Source organism: Dendrobates tinctorius, unplaced genomic scaffold (genome assembly GCF_039654945.1).
Source record: "Dendrobates tinctorius isolate UK_male_01 unplaced genomic scaffold, ASM3965494v1 ptg000226l, whole genome shotgun sequence".
In the NCBI taxonomy this organism is placed as follows: domain Eukaryota; kingdom Metazoa; phylum Chordata; class Amphibia; order Anura; family Dendrobatidae; genus Dendrobates; species Dendrobates tinctorius.
In genome coordinates, this window is record NW_027361893.1 from 7,765,971 (window position 1) to 7,789,455 (window position 23,485).

General features: G+C 44.0%; 1 protein-coding gene across 4 annotated transcripts in view; it reads left to right on the forward strand.

The window, feature by feature from the left end:
* The first annotated feature begins 3,189 nt into the window (after positions 1 to 3,189).
* The window catches only part of LOC141059319 (uncharacterized), a 68,757-nt gene continuing 48,461 nt past the window's right edge, over positions 3,190 to 23,485 (forward strand). For 2 of the 4 annotated variants that reach the window (XM_073555644.1, XM_073555647.1), the window contains exons 1-6: positions 3,488 to 3,606; positions 21,600 to 21,749; positions 21,879 to 22,058; positions 22,142 to 22,265; positions 22,349 to 22,446; positions 22,645 to 22,735. In XM_073555644.1, coding sequence (XP_073411745.1) covers positions 21,693 to 21,749; positions 21,879 to 22,058; positions 22,142 to 22,265; positions 22,349 to 22,446; positions 22,645 to 22,735 — 550 coding nt within the window. In that variant the 5' untranslated portion in view covers positions 3,488 to 3,606; positions 21,600 to 21,692. Of the gene's footprint in view, positions 3,277 to 3,487; positions 3,607 to 4,212; positions 4,386 to 21,599; positions 21,750 to 21,878; positions 22,059 to 22,141; positions 22,266 to 22,348; positions 22,447 to 22,644; positions 22,736 to 23,485 lie in introns of those variants that run through there. The other 2 variants (XM_073555646.1, XM_073555645.1) reach the window with 2 other exon arrangements.

The following is a 23,485-nucleotide window of genomic DNA, read 5'->3' on the forward strand; positions in this document are numbered from 1 at the left end:
CTAGACCCCAGCTGTATAATGAGGCCCAGGCTTTATAGTGAAGGGACTGGAGCGAGAAAAGAGGGAAAGGAGCAAGAAGAGCCGGACTGCCCCTCACTAGACCCCTGCACAGCTGTATAATGAGGCCCAGGCTTTATAGTGAAGAGACTGGGGGGAGAAAAGAGAGGAAAAGAGCAAGAAGAGCCGGAGTGCCCATCACTAGACCCCTGCACAGCTGTATAATGAGGCCCAGGCTTTATAGTGAAGGGACTGGAGGGAGAAAAGAGAGGAAAAGAGCAAGATGAGCCGGACTGCGCATCACTAGACCCCTGTACAGCTGTGTAATGAGGCCCAGGCTTTATAGTGAAGGGACTGGAGGGAGAAAATAGGGGAAAGGAGCAAGAAGAGCCGGACTGCCCATCACTAGACCCCTGTACAGCTGTATAATGAGGCCCAGGCTTTATAGTGAAGGGACTGGAGGGAGAAAAGAGGGGAAAGGAGCAAGAAGAGCCGGACTGCGCATCACTAGACCCCTGTACAGCTGTATAATGAGGCCCAGGCTTTATAGTGAAGGGACTGGAGGGAGAAAAGAGGGAAAAGGAGCAAGAAGAGCCGGACTGCCCATCACTAGAACCCTGTACAGCTGTATAATGAGGCCCAGGCTTTATAGTGAAGGGACTGGAGGGTGAAAAGAGAGGAAAAGAGCAAGAAGAGCCGGACTGCCCATCACTAGACCCCTGTACAGCTGTATAATGAGGCCCAGGCTTTATAGTGAAGGGACAGCAGGGAGAAAAGATGGGAAAGGAGCAAGAAGAACTGGACTGCCCATCACTAGACCCAGGCTGTATAATGAGGCCCAGGCTTTATAGTGAAGGGACTGGAGCGAGAAAAGAGGGAAAGGAGCAAGAAGAGCCAGACTGCCCATCACTAGACCCCTGTACAGCTGTATAATGAGGCCCAGGCTTTATAGTGAAGGGACTGGAGGGAGAAAAGAGGGGAAAGGAGCAAGAAGAGCCAGACTGCCCATCACTAGACCCCTGCACAGCTGTATAATGAGGCCCAGGCTTTATAGTGAAGGGACTGGAGCGAGAAAAGAGGGAAAGGAGCAAGAAGAGCCAGACTGCCCATCACTAGAACCCTGTACAGCTGTATAATGAGGCCCAGGCTTTATAGTGAAGGGACTGGAGGGAGAAAAGAGGGGAAAGGAGCAAGAAGAGCCGGACTGCCCATCACTAGACCCCTGTACAGCTGTATAATGAGGCCCAGGCTTTATAGTGAAGGGACAGCAGGGAGAAAAGATGGGAAAGGAGCAAGAAGAACTGGACTGCCCATCACTAGACCCCAGCTGTATAATGAGGCCCAGGCTTTATAGTGAAGGGACTGGAGCGAGAAAAGAGGGAAAGGAGCAAGAAGAGCCGGACTGCCCCTCACTAGACCCCTGTACAGCTGTATAATGAGGCCCAGGCTTTATAGTGAAGAGACTGGAGGGAGAAAAGAGCAAGAAGAGCCGGACTGCCCATCACTAGACCCCTGCACAGCTGTATAATAAGGCCCAGGCTTTATAGTGAAGGGACTGGAGGGAGAAAAGAGAGGAAAAGAGCAAGAAGAGCCGGACTGCCCATCACTAGACCCCTGTACAGCTGTATAATGAGGCCCAGGCTTTATAGTGAAGGGACAGCAGGGAGAAAAGGTGGGAAAGGAGCAAGAAGAACTGGACTGCCCATCACTAGACCCCAGCTGTATAATGAGGCCCAGGCTTTATAGTGAAGGGACTGGAGGGAGAAAAGAGGGAAAGGAGCAAGAAGAGCCGGACTGCCCCTCACTAGACCCCTGTACAGCTGTATAATGAGGCACAGGCTTTATAGTGAAGGGACTGGAGCGAGAAAAGAGGGAAAGGAGCAAGAAGAGCCAGACTGCCCATCACTAGAGCCCTGTACAGCTGTATAATGAGGCCCAGGCTTTATAGTGAAGGGACTGGAGGTAGAAAAGAGGGGAAAGGAGCAAGAAGAGCCAGACTGCTCATCACTAGACCCCTGTACAGCTGTATAATGAGGCCCAGGCTTTATAGTGAAGGGACTGGAGAGAGAAAAGAGGGGAAAGTGGCACTTTTTGCAAGAAGAGCCATTTTTTGAGCCAGATCACTAAAAAGAGCCGGACTGCCCATCACTACCGTGTAGTGTCTGCACTCCGGTTATCATGTGACCCCTGACTCCTCCCCTCCTGTGACCTCATCACAGGTCCTGTGCGCACAGAGCAGCCATATATGTGGAGTGCGGCTCTGCGGGTGGAGGTAAGTGCTGGAGGCTCCATTATTCTTTATGTGGAGTGCGGCTCTGTGGGTGGAGGTCGGTGCTGGAGGCTCCATTATTCTCTATGTGGAGTGCGGCTCTGTGGGTGGAGGTCGGTGCTGGAGGCTCCATTATTCTCTATGTGGAGTGTGGCTCTGTGGGTGAAGGTAAGTGCTGGAGGCTCCATTATTCTTTATGTGGAGTGCGGCTCTGCGGGTGGAGGTCGGTGCTGGAGGCTCCATTATTCTCTATGTGGAGTGCGGCTCTGCGGGTGAAGGTCGGTGCTGGAGGCTCCATTATTCTTTATGTGGAGTGCGGCTCTGCGGGTGGAGGTCGGTGCTGGAGGCTCCATTATTCTCTATGTGGAGTGCGGCTCTGCGGGTGGAGGTCGGTGCCGGAGGCTCCATTATTCTCTATGTGGAGTGCGGCTCTGCGGGTGGAGGTCAGTGCTGGAGGCTCCATTATTCTCTATGTGGAGTGCGGCTCTGCGGGTGGAGGTCAGTGCTGGAGGCTCCATTATTCTCTATGTGGAGTGCAGCTCTGCGGGTGGAGGTAAGGGCTGGAGCCTCCATTATTCTCTATGTGGAGTGTGGCTCTGCGGGTGGAGGTCGGTGCTGGAGGCTCCATTATTCTTTATGTGGAGTGCGGCTCTGCGGGTGGAGGTCGGTGCTGGAGGCTCCATTATTCTCTATGTGGAGTGTGGCTCTGCGGGTGGAGGTAAGGGCTGGAGCCTCCATTATTCTCTATGTGGAGGTCGGTGCTGGAGGCTCCATTATTCTTTATGTGGAGTGCGGCTCTGCGGGTGGAGGTCGGTGCTGGAGGCTCCATTATTCTCTATGTGGAGTGTGGCTCTGCGGGTGGAGGTAAGGGCTGGAGCCTCCATTATTCTCTATGTGGAGGTCGGTGCTGGAGGCTCCATTATTCTTTATGTGGAGTGCGGCTCTGCGGGTGGAGGTCGGTGCCGGAGGCTCCATTATTCTCTATGTGGAGTGTGGCTCTGCGGGTGGAGGTAAGGGCTGGAGCCTCCATTATTCTCTATGTGGAGTGCGGCTCTGCGGGTGGAGGTCGGTGCTGGAGGCTCCATTATTCTCTATGTGGAGTGCGGCTCTGCGGGTGGAGGTCGGTGCCGGAGGCTCCATTATTCTCTATGTGGAGTGCGGCTCTGCGGGTGGAGGTCGGTGCTGGAGGCTCCATTATTCTCTATGTGGAGTGCGGCTCTGCGGGTGGAGGTCGGTGCTGGAGGCTCCATTATTCTCTATGTGGAGTGCGGCTCTGCGGGTGGAGGTCGGTGCCGGAGGCTCCATTATTCTCTATGTGGAGTGCGGCTCTGCGGGTGGAGGTCGGTGCTGGAGGCTCCATTATTCTCTATGTGGAGTGTTGCTCTGCGGGTGGAGGTCGGTGCTGGAGGCTCCATTATTCTCTATGTGGAGGTCGGTGCTGGAGGCTCCATTATTCTCTATGTGGAGTGTTGCTCTGCGGGTGGAGGTCGGTGCTGGAGGCTACATTATTCTCTATGTGGAGTGTGTCTCTGCGGGTGGAGGTCGGTGCTGGAGGCCCCATTATTCTCTATGTGGTGTGCGGCTCTGCGGGTGGAGGTCGGTGCCGGAGGCTCCATTATTCTCTATGTGGAGGTCGGTGCTGGAGGCTCCATTATTCTCTATGTGGAGTGCGGCTCTGCGGGTGGAGGTCGGTGCTGGAGGCTCCATTATTCTCTATGTGGAGTGTGGCTCTGCGGGTCGAGGTCGGTGCTGGAGGCTCCATTATTCTGTATGTGGAGTGCGGGTGGAGGTCGGTGATTGAGATTCCCCAATACTGAGCGGGGGGGTTGGCTATAAGTGTCTCCATACTGAGTGGGGTCCTTATGTGTAGCAGGTTGTGGTGGCCATAATACTGTGTGAGGTGCTGTGGGGGCCGTCATACTGTGTGGGGTCTGTGGGGGGCCATTATACTGCATGGAAGACCTTATTCTGACCTACAGGAGCACTTAGAACAATTTCCTTGTGTTGTAGCTGTTTTTGTTCTGACCCAAAGTCAGATATGGCGGATCACCAGTGAGGCTGAATTAAGAGATTAGGCCCTCAGATAACGAGTGCTCGGAGAAAAGCATGCACACTGGATGTGAGCAAGTCACGTTTTCTAGTTTATTCGCACAAGAAGCAGCATTTTATACCATTTACAGCAATGTAACTCATGTAGCCCTCCGTTACCCAGGTCATGATGACCATTATTTACCACTAGCTGAAGACCCCGGCGTTGCCCGGGCATAGTAATGAACTTGGTTAGTTATAACAAATGATAATGATTGTATTGCACATAAATTGATGCTGTATGTCATCTCCTGTGTATAGTGTATATCTGTGTGCCATTTCCTCCTGTATATAATATACCGGTATATCATCTCTTTTGTATAATATATACCTGTGTGTCATCTCCTCCTGTATATAGTATATACCTGTGTCATCTCCTCCTGTATATACCTATGTCATCTCCTCCTGTATATACCTATGTCACCTCCTCCTGTATATAGTATATACCTATGTCACCTCCTCCTGTGCATAGTATATACCTGTGTCATCTACTCCTGTGTATAGTATAGTATATACCTGTCATCTCCCCCTGTGTATAGTATATACCTGTATGTCATCTCCAGGTTCCCTCCCATCTGTATACGGTGGTGGAACAGTGTCCCCGCAGCTCAGAGCATTTTAGTGCGGCGGCGCCCCCTGAGTGTAATACCAATGAGTTAGAAATTGTAAAGAAGGACTAATTTAGGGTGGCATTAGCTGAAGCTTTATAAATACCGTATTTTCCGCTTTGTAAGACGCACTTTTTTCCCCCCAAAATTGAGGGGAAAAAGGGGGTGCGTCTTGCAAAGAGGATATACCTTTGCACTGCCACTGAGGGTACTTGCCGCGACACTCTGTGCCCTGATGCTGCCACTGCGCTGTCTGCCGGTTCTTACCGCCACTGCTGCGCTCCTGTCCCCCTCCCCCCCCCCCCCCCCCCCGCCGCGCTCTGTCCCGTTCAGCGTGGGGGGTCTCTGCCGCTCCATGCCTGCTTTCCTGTGTCTTTCTTCCTGGAAAATGGCCGCCGCGCATGCGCAGATGGACATCTTGGCACTGAAATCTCGGGAGATGAGCGCGGCGGTGGCGGTAAGAACCGGGGGACAGAGCGTGGCAGTGCAAGCTTGTGTCCCTGTTGGAGGAAAAGTTGCAAAATCTCGAAGATAGGTTAGCTACGTTGAAGATCATTAAGGAAGGTGAAGAGTTCTTGGACAGAGCAGAATTATCTCTTCATGTTACAGAAAGAGAAGAAATTCGAAGTGCACCTGAAGAAACAGAGGAATGGAGACATGTGACCCAGAGAAGCAGGAGGATCAGGAGGCAGTCAGCACCCATACTGCTCAGGAACCAGTACCAGGCTCTAACGCAGGAAAACGATGAAGAAATACATCAGGATAAGACTTTGCCAACAAACAGCAACCTTGTACGCCCTCAGAGTCCTCCTGGATGGAGAAAGAAAAATGTTGTGAAGAAGAAACGGAGAGTGGTGGTCATGGGGGATTCCCTGCTGAGAGGAACAGAGGCCGCTATCTGCAGACCGGATATAACTACAAGAGAAATGTGCTGTCTTCCAGGTGCAAAAATTAAAGATGTGTCTGACAGGATATCAGGACTCTTCAGACCTACAGATGACTACCCATTCCTGCTACTACATGTGGGGACAAATGACACCGCAAGAAACGACCTGGAAATCATCTGCAGAGACTTTGAAGACTTAGGCAAGAAAGTGAAAGAACTGGGAGCGCAGGTGGTCTTCTCTTCCATCCTCCCAGTGGATGGTCATGGAACAAGGAGGTGGAATAAGATTCTGCAGGTGAACAACTGGCTACGTCGATGGTGCCGTCAGCAACGATTTGGATTTCTGGATCACGGAGTGAACTACTTATACGATGGACTACTTGCTAGAGATGGGGTGCACCTTACGAAGACTGGAAAGCATGTATTTGGAAGTCGCCTTGCTACACTTGTAAGGAGAGCTTTAAACTAGAACAACATGGGAAGGGAAGCAAAAGACCAGAAAAAGCCATACACCTGACAAATGCTATTGAGAACTCTGCTATTAGAAGTGGAAAGGAAGAACAAAGACGAAAGAATCTAATTAATAAAAATATTGGAGAAAGAGAAACCAATCACAAACTAAAATGTTTCTATACTAATGCACAAAGCATGGGCAACAAACAAGGAGAATTGGAACTACTAACACAGGAACAGAAATATGATGTAATTGGAATCACTGAAACTTGGTGGGACAATACACATGATTGGAATACAAGACTAGAAGGATACAACTTATTTGCAAGAAACAGACTTGATAAACGAGGAGGGGGTGTCGCATTGTATGTTCGAAACACGTATATCTGCACAGAGATTGAAGCTTCAGAGACTGGGAGTTCTGTGGAAACTGTTTGGGTAAGAATACAAGGACAGAACAATGGAAAGGACACCATTGTAGGCATTTACTACAGGCCACCTGTGCAAGCCGAAGATATAGATGAACTCTTTATGCATCAGATGGCCAAGTTCTCCAAAAAATATGACATAGTTGTCATGGGAGATTTCAACTATCCAGACATTTGTTGGGAATCTCTCTCAGGCAAAACTAACAGGTCAAGGAAATTCTTATCCTCTCTTGCTGACAACTTTATCTTCCAAAAGGTAAGGGAGAAAACAAGGGGAACTGCTACCTTGGATCTAATCCTTATAAACAGGGAGGAAATGGTTGAGGAGGTAAAAGTGGCTGGGACCCTAGGAGGTAGCGACCATGCTATTTTAGAATTTTGGATTACTAGAGGTGGAAGACCTGTGAAGACTCAGACGTCAAGGTTAGATTTCAGAAAGGCAAATTTTAAGGGATTCAGAAAGAGAATTGGAGGGATCCAATGGCTGGATATCCTTAAAGACAAAAATGTCCAGGAAGGATGGGAAATCTTGAAAAATGAAATTCTCAAAGCACAGTTGTTAACAATTCCGAAAAGAGGGAAGAATAGGAAGCATTTAAGGAAACCAGGATGGATGAACACAGAACTTAAGCACATGCTAAAAAGGAAGAAAAAAATGTTTATAAAATGGAAAGAGGGAGACATATCTAAAGAAGAATATAATGCTGTCTGCAGAACCTGCAGGGCACAAATCAGATTATCTAAAGCTGAAAATGAACTGAGGCTTGCAAGAGATGTCAAAAGCAATAATAAAGGATTTTGGGGATATGTCAAAAGTAAAAGAAAAGTCAAAGATGCTATAGGATTTATACAGGATGAAAATGATGAAATGGTAAGACAGGATGTTGAGAAGGCTGAACTTTTAAATTCCTATTTTGCATCTGTTTTCTCTCAGAAAGGAAATGCAACATCAACTGTTATTCACTGTCCTATTAAGGGAATAGAAGAATCCAGGATATCTATAAACAGAAAGATAGTGAGGAAACACTTAGCTAACCTAAATGAATTCAAGTCTCCAGGTCCAGATGAATTACACCCCAGAGTACTGAAGGAGATAGCAGAAGAAATTTTTGAACCCCTCTCCATAATCTTTGAAAATTCTTGGAGAACAGGAGAAGTGCCAGAAGACTGGAGAAGAGCAAATGTTGTTCCTATCTTCAAAAAGGGGAAGAAGGTGGACCCAGGCAACTATAGGCCGGTGAGTCTGACTTCTATACCAGGAAAGATCTTTGAACAAATTATTAAACAACATGTATGTCAATACCTGGATAAGAATGAAGTGATTAAACAGAGTCAGCATGGGTTTCTAACTAATAAGTCATGTCAGACTAACTTAATTTCCTTCTATGACGGTATCACTGATTGGGTGGATCAAGGAAATGCTGTAGATATAGTATATCTTGACTTCAGCAAAGCATTTGACAAAGTCTCTCATACAATCCTTATTGAAAAAATGACTAAGTATGGAATGGACAAGGCAACTGTTAGGTGGATTCATAACTGGCTTAGTGATCGGACCCAAAGAGTGGTCGTAAATGGCTGCACATCCAGTTGGAAGAATGTCTCAAGTGGGGTACCACAGGGCTCTGTCCTGGGCCCTGTATTGTTCAACATCTTTATCAACGATTTAGATGAAGGAATTGAGGGTAAACTGATTAAATTTGCTGATGACACAAAGCTAGGAGGGATAGCTAATACTAGAGAAGAGAGAGAGAGGATTCAAAAAGATTTAAATAAACTGGAGAAGTGGGCAGCAACTAACAGAATGGTTTTTAACAGGGAGAAATGCAAAGTACTACATCTGGGCAATAAAAATGAAAAAAGCATATATAGAATGGGAGGAATAGGGCTAAGTGACAGCACATGTGAAAAAGACTTGGGTATACTAATAGATCACAGACTGAATATGAGTCAACAGTGTGATGCAGCAGCAAAAAAGGCAAATGCAATTCTAGGATGTATTAACAGAAGCATACAGTCTAGATCACGTGAAGTCATTATTTCCCTCTACTCCTCTTTGGTCAGACCTCATCTGGAATATTGTGTCCAGTTTTGGGCACCACATTTTAAAAAAGACATCAACAAACTGGAGCAAGTTCAGAAAAGAGCGACCAGAATGGTGACCGGTCTGCAAACCCTGTCTTATGAGGAAAGGTTGCAGGATTTGGGAATGTTTAGTTTGCAAAAGAGAAGACTGAGAGGAGACTTAATAGCTGTCTACAAATATCTAAAGGGCTGTCACATTGTAGAAGGATCAACTTTATTCTCATTTGCACAAGGAAAGACTAGAAGCAATGGGATGAAACTGAATGGGAAGAGACACAGATTAGATATTAGAAAAAACTTTTTGACAGTTAGAGTGATCAATGAGTGGAACAGGCTGCCACGAGAAGTGGTGAGTTCTCCTTCAATGGAAGTCTTCAAACAGAGGCTGGACAGACATCTGACTGGGATGATTTAGCGAATCCTGCTTTGAGCAGGGGGTTGGACCAGATGGCCCAGGAGGTCCCTTCCAACTTTACGATTCTATGATTCTGGTGGCAAGCACTGGGGGACAGAGTGCGGTGGTGGTGGCAAGCAGGCACCGGGGGCAGAGAATGGCGGTGGTGGCAAGCATCAAGGGACAGAGGGCGGCGGCAGTATCACACACCGGCAGCGGCACGCTGCACATCAAAACACCCCCTCATCCCAGCAGCAATGTTCCACTCCGGCCTCCTCCATCACCACCCCTGGTAAGCAATAAGACACATGGATTATAGGATGCACCACCATTTTATAAAAAAAAAGTTTTTATCCTATTTTTCTCCTCAAAATTTGGGGTGCGTCTTATAATCCGGAGCGTCTTATAAAGCGAAAAATATGTTAAGTTTAAAGCCAACCTGTCCTTGTCAGGTTGACGCTGTGACACTGATTAAAATGGTTCCTGGATTGGAGAAATCCTTCTTGTGTTTCTTTTTTAATCTGTGTTTGAATTTTTAAGTTAATGAGAATGCTTCATGCCAGAGAAAGAGAAGTTCCTGATTCTGGGCTCCCTCTGCAGTCTGTGTCAGAGGGTGGTCTGAGTCGGCATGGTAATAAATTATAATGTGATAACATAGTTAGCAAGGCCCAAAAAAGACATTTGTCCATCCAGTTCAGCCTATATTCAGAATAAATCCCCAGATCTACGTCCTTCTAAAGAACCTATTAACTGTAAGATACAATATTGTTACGCTCCAGGAAGAACTCCAGGCCTCTCTTGAACCCCTCGACCGAGTTCGCCATCACCACCTCCTCAGGCAGGGAATTCCAGATTCTCACTGCCCTCACAGTAAAGAATCCTCTCCTATGTTGGCAGAAAAACCTTCTCTCCTCCAGACGCGGAGAATGCCCCTTGTGACCATCGCCTTCCTTGGTTTAAACAGATCCTCGGAGATATAGTTGTAATGTCCCCTTATATACTTATATATGGTTATTAGATCGCCCCTCAGTGATCTTTTTTCTAGACTAAATAATCCTGACTTTTCTAATCTCTCTGGGTATTGTACTTCCCCCTTCCCCTTTTATTAATTTTGTTGCCCTCCTTTGTACTCGCTCTAGTTCCATTATATCCTTCCTGAGCACCGGAGCCCAAAACTGTTCACAGTACTCCACGTGCGATCTAACCAGGGATTTGTACAGAGGCAGTATAATGCTCTCATCATGTGTGTCCAGACCTCTTTTAATGCCCACCATGATCCTGGTTGCCTTGGCAGCTGCTGCCTGGCACTGGCTGCTTCAGGTAAGTTTATTATTAACTGGGATCCCCAAGTCCTTCTCCATGTCAGATTTACCCAGTGTTTTCCCATTCAATGCGTAATGGTGATATTTATTCCTTCTTCCCATGTGTATAACCTTACATTTATCATTGTTAAACCGCATCTGCCACCTTTCGGCCCAAGTTCCCAACTTACCAGATCCATCTGTAGCAGAATACTATCTTCTCTTGTATTGACTGCTTTACATTGTTTTGTATCATCTACAAATTTCGATATTTTACTGTGTAACCTTCTACCAGATCATTAATAAATTATGTTGAAGAGAATAGGTTCCAACACCGACCCCTGCAGCACCCCACTGGTCACAGCGACCCAGTTAGAGAAGATACCATTTATAACCACCCTCTGCTTTCTATCACTAAGCCATTTTCCCCCAGACCCAGCATTCTCACTTTGTGTACCAACCTCTTGTGTGGCACGGTATAAAACGCTTTGGAAAAATCAAGATATACCACATCCAATGACTCACCTTGGTCCAGTCTATAGCTTACCTCTTCATAAATACTGATTAGATTGGTTTGACACAACCGACTCCTCATAAACCCATGCTGATATGGCGTTTAAACAGTTTTTCTCATTGAGATAATCCAGAATAACATCCCTCAGAAACCCTTCAAATATTTAACCAACAGTAGAGGTTAGACTTACTGGCCTATAATTTCCAGGTTCACTTTTAGAGCCATTTTTGAATATTGGTACCACATTTGCTATGCGCTAGTCCTGTGGAACAGACCCTGTTGCTATAAAGTCACTAAATATAAGAAATAATGGTTTGTCTATTACATTACTTAGCTCTCTCAGTACTCGTGGGTGAATGCCATCCGGACCCAGAGATTTATCTATTTTAATCTTATTTAGCCGGTTTCGCACCTCTTCTTGGTTTAGATTGGTGACCCTTAATATAGGGTTTTCTTTGTCTCTTGGCATTTTGTTTTCCACTGTGAATATCGTGGAGAAGATGTTTAATATATTAGCTTTTTCCTCGTCATCTACATGCACAATTTTTTTAAGGGGCCTACACTTTCACTATTGATATAGTTGAAGAACAGCTTGGGATTCATTTTACTCTCCTTAGCAATGTGCTTCTCTGTTTCCTTTTTGGCAGCTTTAATTAGATTTTTAGATAAAGTATTTTTCTCCCTATAGTATTTTAGAGCTTCAGCGGTGCCATCCTGCTTTAGTAGTTTAAATGCTTTCTTTCTACTGTTAATTGCGCCTCTTACTTCTTTGTTTAGCCACATTGGGTTTTTCCTATTTCTTGTCCTTTTATTCCCACAAGGTATAAACCGCTTACAGTGCTTATTTAGGATGTTCTTAACCATTTCCCATTTTTATTTGTATTCTTATTTCTGAGGACATTGTCCCAGTCAACCAGATTAAGGGCATCTCTAAGCTGGTCAAATTTTGCCTTCCTAAAGTTAATTGTTTTTGTGGTTCCCTGACAAGTCCCCCTGGCGAAAGATAAGTAAAACTGTACAATATTGTGGTCGCTATTTCCTAGATCCCTGACAACCTGCAGATTTGTTATTCTGTCAGGTCTATTAGATAGTATTAGGTCTAAAAGTGCTGCTCCTCTGGTTGGATTCTGCACCAATTGTGATAGAGAATATTTCTTGGTTATTAGCAGAAAACTGTTGACTTTATGGATTTCGCAGGTCTCTGTTTCCCAGTTAGTGTCCAGTTAGTTAAAGTCCCCCATAACAAGGACCTCATTATGGGTTGCAGCTTCATCTATCTGCCTTAGTAGTAGACTTTCCTTGAATTCTGTTATTTGTGGGTTTGTAACAGACCCCAAAGAGAATTTTGTTACTATTTTTCCCTCCATGTTTGTCAACCTACATGGACTCGACATCCTCATTCCCTTCACTAATATCTTCCCTTAAAGTGGACTTTAGACAAGACTTTACATAAAGACAAACCCCTCCTAGTCTCCGATTTTTACGATCCTTTCTAAACAGACTGTAACCCTGTAAGTTAACTGCCCAGTCATAGCTTTCATCTAACCAGGTCTCGGTTATTCCCACTATGTCATAGTTACCTGTAGATATTTCTGCTTCTAGTTCTTCCATCTTGTTTGTCAGGCTTCTGGTGTTTGCGAGCATGCAGTTGAGAGGATTTTGTTTTATTCCAGTCTCCTCCCTGTGGATTGTTTTAGAAATTCTCTTACCTCCCTTCCGAGTATCTTGTCTTGGGTCTTATTTGCCGCACCTCATACCTTCATCAGTATATTTTCTGGCTTCATGTTCGTGTCTAACGTTTTTCTTCATGTCCCCGCTTCTTCTTGTTTAACCCCCTCCTGATGAGCGAAGCGAGTCTTCTGGCGATTGTGTTTCCCAGGTTTGTTGAGGTGTTGTCCGTCTCTGGCGAGGAGTCTGTTGTACAGGTAATTCACACCGTGGTCCAGTTATCCGAATCCTTGTTGTCTGCACCATCGTCTTAGCCAGTTGTTCGCATCAAGGATCCTGTTCCATCTCCTGGTGCCATGCCCATCTACTGGAAGGATAGAAGAAAAAACTACCTGTGCATCCAGTTCCTTTACTTTCTTACCCAGCTCTTCAAAGTCCTTGCAGATTGTCGGTAGGTCCTTCCTTGCCGTGTCATTGGTGCTAAAATGTATCAGAAGAAACAGGTGGACCTCCTTGGAACTGATGAGCTTTGGTATCCTATCGGTCACATCCTTGATCTTCGCACCTGGGAGGCAGCATACTTCTCTTGTAGGCATGTCCTGTCTGCAGATGGCTGCTTCTGTGCCTCTCAGTAGTGAGTCTCCCACCACTACCACTCTAATTTGCTTCTTAGCTGTACTTTGTTGTCACTTATGGCTGTTGCTATTTGCCCTTTTCTTCTTTGCTTGCTGGTAGTGCCTTATCCTTAGGTATGCCATCTTCGTCCTCCATATGGCCTTGGTATCCGTTTCACAGTTGTGTGGTTGGTGATGTCTCTATGGTCTTCTTGCTTCTTTTGGTCACATGCTTCCTCTCGTCTGCTTTTGGAGGTTCTCTGACACTTTCTTCACCTTCTGTGACCAGTAGAGATGCTTCTGTTCTGTCTAGGAAGGCTTCGTTTTCTTTGAGTTTCAAAGTTGCAATTCTTTCTTCCAGACCCCACAACTTTTCTTCTAAAAGGGCCAGACCAAAAGTTTGGACACACCTTCTCATTCAAAGAGTTTTCTTTATTTTCATGACTATGAAAATTGTAGATTCACTCTGAAGGCATCAAAACTATGAATTAACACAATTCAAGAGAATGCCAAGAGTGTGCAAAGCAGTAATCAAAGCAAAAGGTGGCTACTTTGAAGAACCTAGAATATAAGACATATTTTCAGTTGTTTCACACTTTTTTGTTAATGATATAATTCCACATGTGTTAATTCATAGTCTTGATGCCTTCAGAGTGAATCTACAATTTTCATCGTCATGAAAATAAAGAAAACTCTTTGAATGAGAAGGTGTGTCCAAACTTTTGGTCTGTACTGTGTGTAAAATAAATGGAACACTGTTCCTTTTGCAACAGGCTGTTTGTGTGTGTGTGTGTGTGTGTATATATATATATATATATATATATATATATATATATATATATATATATATATATATATATATATATATATATATATATATATAGTTCTGTTATGTATTTCCAGTCACGGATCACACTCCTTGGATATCTCCAGGCTTGTTTATTACATGAGACTTGTGATACATTCCTCCATTACAAGATGTCTGCTAACAACAACAAACCGACAAGTTCTTACACTCTATAGTACACACATCAAAGTAGTGAGACCCCTAGAGGCCACATCAACATATAACATTTTGCTACTTCCATTCTCTTTTAACTGAAAGAACTATAAAATTAATAAACAATGTATACCATGACCAAGTTAGAGCTATAACATAATAAGTCCAATTAGATATAATCCTTGAGGTGCGCCGGCTTTCTGATAATTCTGCCAGCTCTAGTAACATAAGATGTGTCACTGCCTACATCTGGTAGTTCTTCTGATTCTGGTAATATGTCTTCTGATATTGTCTGTCTCTGGCCAGAATCCTCACCCTGATGGTCAGCTGTCACTGCTGGTACTTGACTTGTACTTGCTGCCTCGTTGTCTTGGGTGTCAGGATACTGCTCAAAAGGCCATGAAAACAAATTATCTCTTTCTTGTGATTTCCTCAGATATCTCCGATTTCTCCTTAGTCTTCTTCCTTCCTCTGTTAGAATTTTGTAGGACCGAGGTCCTAGTTTCTGGACAACTTTTGCCTTTTGCCAGTGTTTGTCAAACGAGCTGCTTGGCTGCATTCAAATGTTGTCATTTCTCTGGAGCTCAGGCAGATCCTTTGCAGATTTATTGTAATAGAAAGCTTGCCTATCTTGATTCTTCTGTAATTTAGCTTTGATGTTTCCCAGCAACTTTGGCTTTAACAGATGACTAGCATTTGGTAAGAGTGTCTTTGTACGCCTACTCATGAGCCTCTGCGCTGGACTGCTGTCTAGGCCTTGAGTGGGTGTGTTTCTATGATCCAGTATAGACAGATATACATCAGTACCTGCTTGTTTTGCTTTCTGCATGAGTCTTTTGGCTGTTTTTACTGCTGACTCTGCTTTCCCATTACTCTGAGGATATCTGGGAGAAGACGTCTGGTGTTCAAATTCCCATTTCTTGCTGAAGGTTTTGAACTTTTCCGAAGTAAACTGAGCCGCATTGTCCGAGAAAACCACATCTGGAATGCCATACCTAGCAAAATGGGCCTTGAGTTTTTTAATCCCTGTTCCCGCCCTTGTGTCCTGCAAAAAATCAACCTCCCAGAAGTTAGAGAAATAGTCCACTGTAATCAGGTATTCTTTGTCATTCCATGTGAACAAGTCCGCTTCTATTTTTGACCATGGCCGATGTGGAATTTCATGTGGTTGCAATGTCTCCTTTGGTTGTTTATCACTACAGGATGCACATATTTCACATTAAAAATTATATAGCACAATGTGGTCATTCATACCTGGCCAATAAACAGATTCTCGCGCTCGACGTAGACATCCTTCCATGCCTAAGTGGGAAGAGTGCAATGTTTTCAGTATGTTTCTTTTGAGAACTTCTGGTATAACCGCCCCTGTCTCCTTTAACCCCTTTCTGTCATGTGATGTACTATCCCGTCTATGTGCCCTGGGACTTAATTCCCAGGGACGGGATAGTACGTCACAGCGATCAGCGGCGCCCATGTGGTGAGCCCTGCTGATCGCGGCCGGGTGTCAGCTAATTGTGCCAGTGATCTGTGATGTGACAGAACAGCGATCTGTCACATGAGCTATGTCCCCCCTGGGACAATGTAATAAAGTTTAAAAAAAAAAAAGTGTAAAAATAATTTTTAAAAAATCGCTAAATAAATTAAAAAAATTCCCTAATTTATATTTTGGAAATCAAAAAAACAATAAATACACATATTTGGTATCGCCGCGTCCATAACGACCCGCCCTATAAAACTGTCCCACTAGTTAACCCCTTTAGCGAACCCCTTAAAAAATAAAAAACGAAGCAAAAAAAGATTTATCATACCGCCAAACAAAAAGTACAATAACGCGCGATCAAAAAGACGCATATAAATATCCATGGTACCGCTGAAACGGTCATCTTGTCCCGCAAAAAACGAGCCACCACACAGCATCATCAGCGAAAAAATAAAGTTATAGCTCGCAGAATAAAGCGATGCAAAAATAATTATTTTTTATATAAAATAGTTTTTATTGCATAAAAGCGCCAAAACATAAAAAAAGGCTTAAATGAGGCATCACTGTAACCGTACTGACCCGAAGAATAAAAGCGCTTCATCAATTTTACCGCAGGCGGAACGGTGTAAACGCACCCCCCCAAAAGAAATTCATAAAACGGTGGTTTTTGCTCATTCTGCATCCCAAAAATCGGAATAAAAAGCGATCAAAAGATGTCACGTGCCCGAAAATGGTACCAATAAAAACGTCAACTCGTCCCACAAAAAATAAGATCTCACATGACTCGGTGGGTCAAAATATAGAAAAATTATAGCTCTCAATATGTGGTGATGCAAAAACTATTTTTACAATAAAAAGCGTCTTTTAGCCTGCGACAGCTGCCAAACATAAAAACCGCCATAAATAGTAAATCAAACCCCCCGTTATCACCCCCTTAGTTAGGGAAAAATAGTAAAATAAAAAAATGTATTTATTTCCATTTTCCCATTAGGGCTAGGGCTGAGATTAGGGCTAGGGCTGAGATTAGGGTTAGGGGTGTATTGGAGTTAGAATTGGGGGGTTTCCACTGTTTGGGCACATCAGCTGCTCTCTAAATGCAACATGGCGTCTGATCTCAATTCCAGCCAATTCTACATTGAAAAAGTCAAATGGTGGTCCTTCCCTTCCAAGCTCTGCCATGCGCCCAAACAGTGTTTTACCCCCACATGTGGGGTATCAGCCTACTCAGGACAAATTGCAAAACAACTTTTGGGGCCAATTTCTCCTGTTACCCTTAGGAAAATAAAAAATTGGGGGCAAAAATATCATTTTTGTGGAAAAAAAATGATTTTTATTTTCACGCCCGGGCGTTATAAACTTCTGTGAAGCACTTGGGGGTTAAAAGTGCTCACCACACATCTAGATAAGTTCCTTAGGGGGTCTTAGTTTCCAAAATGGTGTCATTTGTGGGGACTCTCTAAATGTGACATGGTCTCCGATCTCAATTCCAGCCAAAAAAGTCAAATGGCGCTGCTTCCCTTCCGAGCTCTGCCATGCGCCCAAATAGTCATTTACACCCACATATGGGGTATCAGCGTACTCAGGACAAATTGCACAATAACTTTTAGGGTCCTGTTACCCTTGGAAAAATAAAAATTGGGCGTGAAAAGATCATTTTTGTGGAAAAAGTTATCTTTCCACTGTCTCATTCTTCTTTGGGTCACAGTGTTTATCGAATGCCTGCACAATATCTGCTAGAAGGAGGTTGTCTGTGTGTGGGAGTAAGGTGTGGGCTAATTCTCTGCCATTTTCCCCAATAAGGTAATAAAACAGCTTCACTTTTCGTTTGTCATCAGTAGGGGCCACTGTGAGATCCACACACAGTGTAAACTCTTCCTTTCAATGTCTCCAAGTCTGGGACAAATTACATGAAGTCACATCCAGTCCCTGAGGGGGCTTCAGACCAGTCTCCATTTTGCAGTAATGTCAGGGAGTCTGTACTTACAGGTGCTGTGATTCTCTGTGATCCTCTGTACAGTCCCAGCCTCACACAAGCTCTGAGGATTTGCAGGTTCTGTGCCCAGCTGCCACCATGTTCTGTTATGTATTTCCGGTCAAGGATCACGCTCCTTGGATATCTCCAGGCTTGTTTATTACATGAGACTTGTGATACATTCCTCCATTACAAGATGTCTGCTAACAACAACCAACCAACAAGATCTTACACTCTATAGTACACACATCAAAGTAGTGAGAACCCCAGAGGCCACATCAACATATAACATATTGTTATATATATGTGTGTGTATATTTTACAGCTCTGGCAATAATTGAGAGGCCACTGCAACATTTTCAGTTTGTCTTATTTTTCTCTTTATAGGTATATTTTGTGTAAGATATAAATTGCTCTTTCATTCTATAAACTACTGACAACATGTCTCCGAATTTCCAAGCAACACATTTTGTATTTATTTTCAGAAAATGAGAAATAATCTAAAGAAAAAAATGCAGTGCTTGCAGACCTCAAATAATGCTAAGAAATCAAGTTCATAACCATTTAGAAACAATACTAATGTTTTAACTCCTGAAGAGGTCAGAAATCAATACTTTGTGGAATAACCATGATTTTTAATCCCAGCTTTCATGTGTCTTGGCTGCTTTCCACCAGTCTTTCACACTGCTTTTGGGTGGTGACCTTATGCCACTCCTGGTACAAATATTTAAGTAGTTCTTTGTTTGATGACTTGTGACAATCCATCTTCCTCTTGATTACATTCCAGAGGTTTTCAATGGGGTTCAGGTCTGGAGATTGGGTTGGCCATGACAGGGATTTGATGTGGTGGTCATTCATCCACACATTGATTGACCTAGCTGTGTGGCATGTCGCATTGTCCTGCTGGAAAAACCAGTCCTCAGAGTTGGAGAACATTACCTGAGCAGAAGGAATCAACTGTTTTTCCAGGGTAATCGTGATTCATACGTCCTTCGCAAAGATTAACCTGCCCAATTCCAGCCTTGCTGAAGCATCGACAGATCATCACCGATCCTCCACCAAATTTCACAGTGGGTGCAAGACACTGTGGCTTGTACGCCTCTCCAGGTCTCCGTCTGACCATTAGACGACCAGGTGCTGAGCAAAGCTGAAAATTACTCATCAGAGAAGATTACTTTACTCCAGTCCTCTATGGTCCAATCCTTATGACATTTGGCAAAAGTCAGCTTGGCTGTCCTTTGCTTCTCATTGTTGAAAGGCTTTTTTCTAGCTTCACGTGACTTGGGCTCTGCCTCTAGGAGCCAGTTACGAAATGTTCTTGCCATGCACTTCACTCCAGCTGCCATTTGCCATTCCTTTTGTAGCTCACTTGATGTCATCCTGCGGTTGCAGAGAGACATTTGAATATTTCATGGTTGCATGCTATGGCAGTACAGTGTGCTTCCTTTTTTGTTTGAATGTATATGAGTTGATGACTCTAGGTTAAGCACCTGTTCACACTATGTTTATGCTTGGATGTAACGGTCAGTTTTTTTAAACTTGTATTCATTAACCTTCTGACTGAGCACTCTGCCTTTTAGCCGCAGGCATTTTTAATCACAGCAGGGCCACTACCCCTCCACAGAGATATATATTTCAGTCTAAGGAGAGGATTTACATAGGTTCCCATTCAGATGAAGACTTTAGTTTAAGTGAGGATTGGCATTATGTAGGGTCCTGGAATACGAGAAACGCCTTACCGTGGCTTCCATATACACATAAATTGGCCATTTTATGTGCTAAACTTTCTCAATTTTTCATATTTCTAATGCAGTAATTCAATTCATTTTTCCTATTTCATGTTTGCATGCTATGGTGTTACAGTGTGCGTCCTTTTTTTGTTTGAACACATCAAATCCCTGTCATGGCCAGCCCAATCTCCAGACTTGAACCCTACTGAAAACCTCTGGAATGTAATCAAGATGGATAGTCACAAGCCATCAAACAAAGAAGAACCGCTTAAATATTTGTACCAGGAGTGGAACAAGGTTACCAAAAAGCAGTGTGAAAGACTGGTGGAAAGCAGCCAAGACGCATGAAAGCTGTGATTTAAAAATCATGGTTTATTCCACAAAGTACTGATTTCTGAACTCTTTCTGAGTTAAAGCATTAGTATTGTTGTTTCTAAATGATTATGAACTTGTTTTCTCAGCATTATTTGAGGTCTGCAAACACTGCATATTGTCATTTTGACCATTTCTCATTTTTTGAAAATAAAAAATACAAAATTTATTGCTTGGAAATTCGGAGACATGTCAGTAGTTTATAGAATAAAAGAGCAATTTACATTTTACTCAAAAATCTAATACATAAAGCTCAACGTGTGTGTGTGTATGTCCGGGATAGGCATCCGCACCGTCGCAGCTACAGCCACAAAATTTGGCACAGTCACACGTCTGGACCCCGAGAGCATCCTAGGCTATGTTGTGAGGCGAAATTTTAACCCCGTGCGTTCCCATTCACCAAACAATTTTTGCCCCTATCTACATAATGGGGAAAAAGTGTGTGCGCGTCAAGCCCCTCATTATGATGTCATAATGCCCCTATCTACATAATGGTGAAACAGTGTGTGCGTATCAAGCCCCGTCCCTCATTATGATGTCATAATGGTTGCCATGGCGACGCTGATGTCATCATAGGTTGCAAGCCCCGCCGCTCATTATGATGTCATAATGGTGGACTATGAGATGGAGGATGTGTGATGGGTATATGGGCACTGGACTATGGGATGGAGGATATGTATGATGGGTATATGGGCACGGGCCTATGGGATGGAGGATAATTATAATTTGTTATAACTAACCACAGTTAGTTACTATGCCCGGGCAGCGCCGGGCTCTTCAGCTAGTATACCTATAAAGACAAAAATCAGACAAATGGAAAATTTTGCAGAGGTCTCTTAATTTTTGCCAGAGCTGTATATAGATGTTTGATTGTTATTTATTTTGTTTGCATTCTTTGTTTCCATTGTTAGTACACTGATGAAGGTCACTGTTTGACCAAAATGTCAGGATACTGTACTACAGTTTTGACTGCATTAAAATTACCTCAAATCTTCAAAAGTTGAGCGCCAAGTTTCTTTATCACAGACGCCAAAGAAACTGCTTGTTGTCTGTGGCCTAAATATATAGGTTTTATTAGTAGACTAGCTGAAGAGCCCTGCGCTGCCCGGGCATAGTAACTAACTGTGGCTGGTTATAACAAATTATAATTATCCCCCATCCCATAGTCGAGTGCCCATATACCCATCACACATCCTTCATCTCATAGTCCCATGCCCATATACCCATCATACATATCCTCCATCCCATAGTCTAGTGCCCATATACCCATCACACATCCTCCATCCCATAGTCAACCATTATGACATCATAATGAGCGGCGGGGCTTGCAACCTATGATGACATCAGCGTTGCCATGGCAACCATTATGACATCATAATGAGGGGCGGGGCTTGATACACACACACACACTTTTTCCCCAGTATGTAGATAGGGGCAAAATTGTTTGGTGAATTGGAATGCGCGGGCTTAAATTTCGCCTCACAACATAGCTTACGACGCTCGAGGGGTCCAGACATGTGACTGTGCCAAATTTTGTGGCTGTAGCTGCGACGGTGCGGATGCCTATCCCGGACATACATACATACATACATACACACTTTGACCTTTATATATTAGATGTAAAGAAGAAAACTAAATACTGTAAAATAATAAATCTCCTCATATGTTTTCCTTATCTCCAGTAATTGTATTATTACACAGGATTTTTATGATGTTACATCGGCTCATCTTCCCATTCAGGTCTCTACAATATCGGATCCTCTCAGTGAAGATCTTCTACAAAAGAGAATTTTCCTGATTTACCCATCAAGGATGGATATGGACTGAGACAAGATGGCAGAGAGGATATTACACCTCACCCTAGAGATCCTCTTCCGGCTTACTGGAGAGGTGAGAGATTCTGATGACGTCACATTACATCATTCTTATCTATGGGAATAACAGATGGACAGAACTGGAGAGGTGAGGACTCTGGAAATGTCTGTAGTGAGATTTATTAATGTGTCTCTCCATAACCAGGATTACACAGTAGTGAAGAAGACCTCTAGTGAGCGCTGTGAGAACCCTGTGTCTGAGGGATGGGGAAGAACCCAGAGGCCAATCACGGGGCCTCCACCTCACCCCCTGATACATGAGGACATCAATGACCAGAAGATCCTAGAACTCATCTACAAGATGATTGAGCTGCTGACTGGAGAGGTGACACTTCTGGGAATGCTGGGACATTATACAGTAACGCTATGAAGGGATTGGAGGGATGATGGTATCTTTATATGTGTCAGGTTCCTATAAGGTGTCAGGATGTCGCTGTCTATTTCTCCATGGAGGAGTGGGAGTATTTAGAAGGACACAGAGATCTGTACAAGGACGTCATGATGGAGGTTCCCCAGCCCCTCACATCACCAGGTAATAGACAGAACTAAATACACACGGCCTATAATTATCTGTATGTAAATAATGATTTCAGTCCCTGTATGTGTTTCCTCCAGATCTATCCAGTAAGAGGACAACACCAGAGAGATGTCCCCGTCCTCTCCTTCCACAGGATTGTAAGCAAGAAGATCCCAATGTTCCTCAGGATCATCAGGTAGATGGAGAGAAGGTGTCATGAGATCTCCCCTATGATGTGTAGACGGCTGTGAAGGTCTTGTGCTCAGTCTTGTTTTATCCACCAGTATTATATGTTTTATACTTGTGTAATGAGAACGGTGGAGATGGCAGGATTAGAGCTGATCATAGATGTGACTTCTCCATCTGTCTGTGACTTTTACAATATTTGTTTCAGGGTGAAGATCTGACCCATATTAATACTACAGAGACATATGTGAGGGGTGATGAGCGGTGTAAAGAGGAGATTCCTACATATGGCTACCCAGGTGAGTAGTAACTAGGGATGAGCGAGTACTGAAGTATTCGGACTCTCTTTACTCGTACCAAGTATACCCTAATACTCGGGTATTCGGTACGAATAGCGAGTCCAATGATAGTCAATGGAAAATGCGAGTAATTGTCTTCTGGACCTTTCATAGTGGTATGGGGGCTGAGGAAAACACTAAAAAATGTGTAAATGTTAAAAAAGTATGCTGTAAACAAATGCTTCGCTAGAATATACAAAAACTATTTCAAGTTCTGTGGTTTTTTGCCAGAAGAGCGGGACTCATACGCCACTTATGCAGTGCCAGTGATAAATCAGAAGTGCCGTAAGAGCGAGTGATAATAGAAGCAATCTACTGACAACTAAGTGTGTAAGTGGTGTAAGGAGAGCAATCTACGATAGGGTTAGGGGCTATGTTATGGTTAACGCAGGAAGAAGCCACCCATCATCACAAGGGATTCACAATTATAAAGCTTGGATTACTGTCCTTGTTGTGCCACTGCCCAATGTGTATGCATAGATTTAGTGTCTTCAAAACATTAGCCCTAGGGGCTGTATCATGGTTGATGAAGGAAGCAAGGCAGGTCTGAAGGGCCAAGCCATTATTATAAAGCCAGGACTACTAGCATAGATGTGGCTGTGCCCAGGGTCCAGGCATAGCCATAGTGTCTCCAAAAATTAGCCCATGGGGCTGTATCATAGTTCATGAAGGAAGGAAGACAAGTCTGAAGGGCCAGACAATTGACAATTA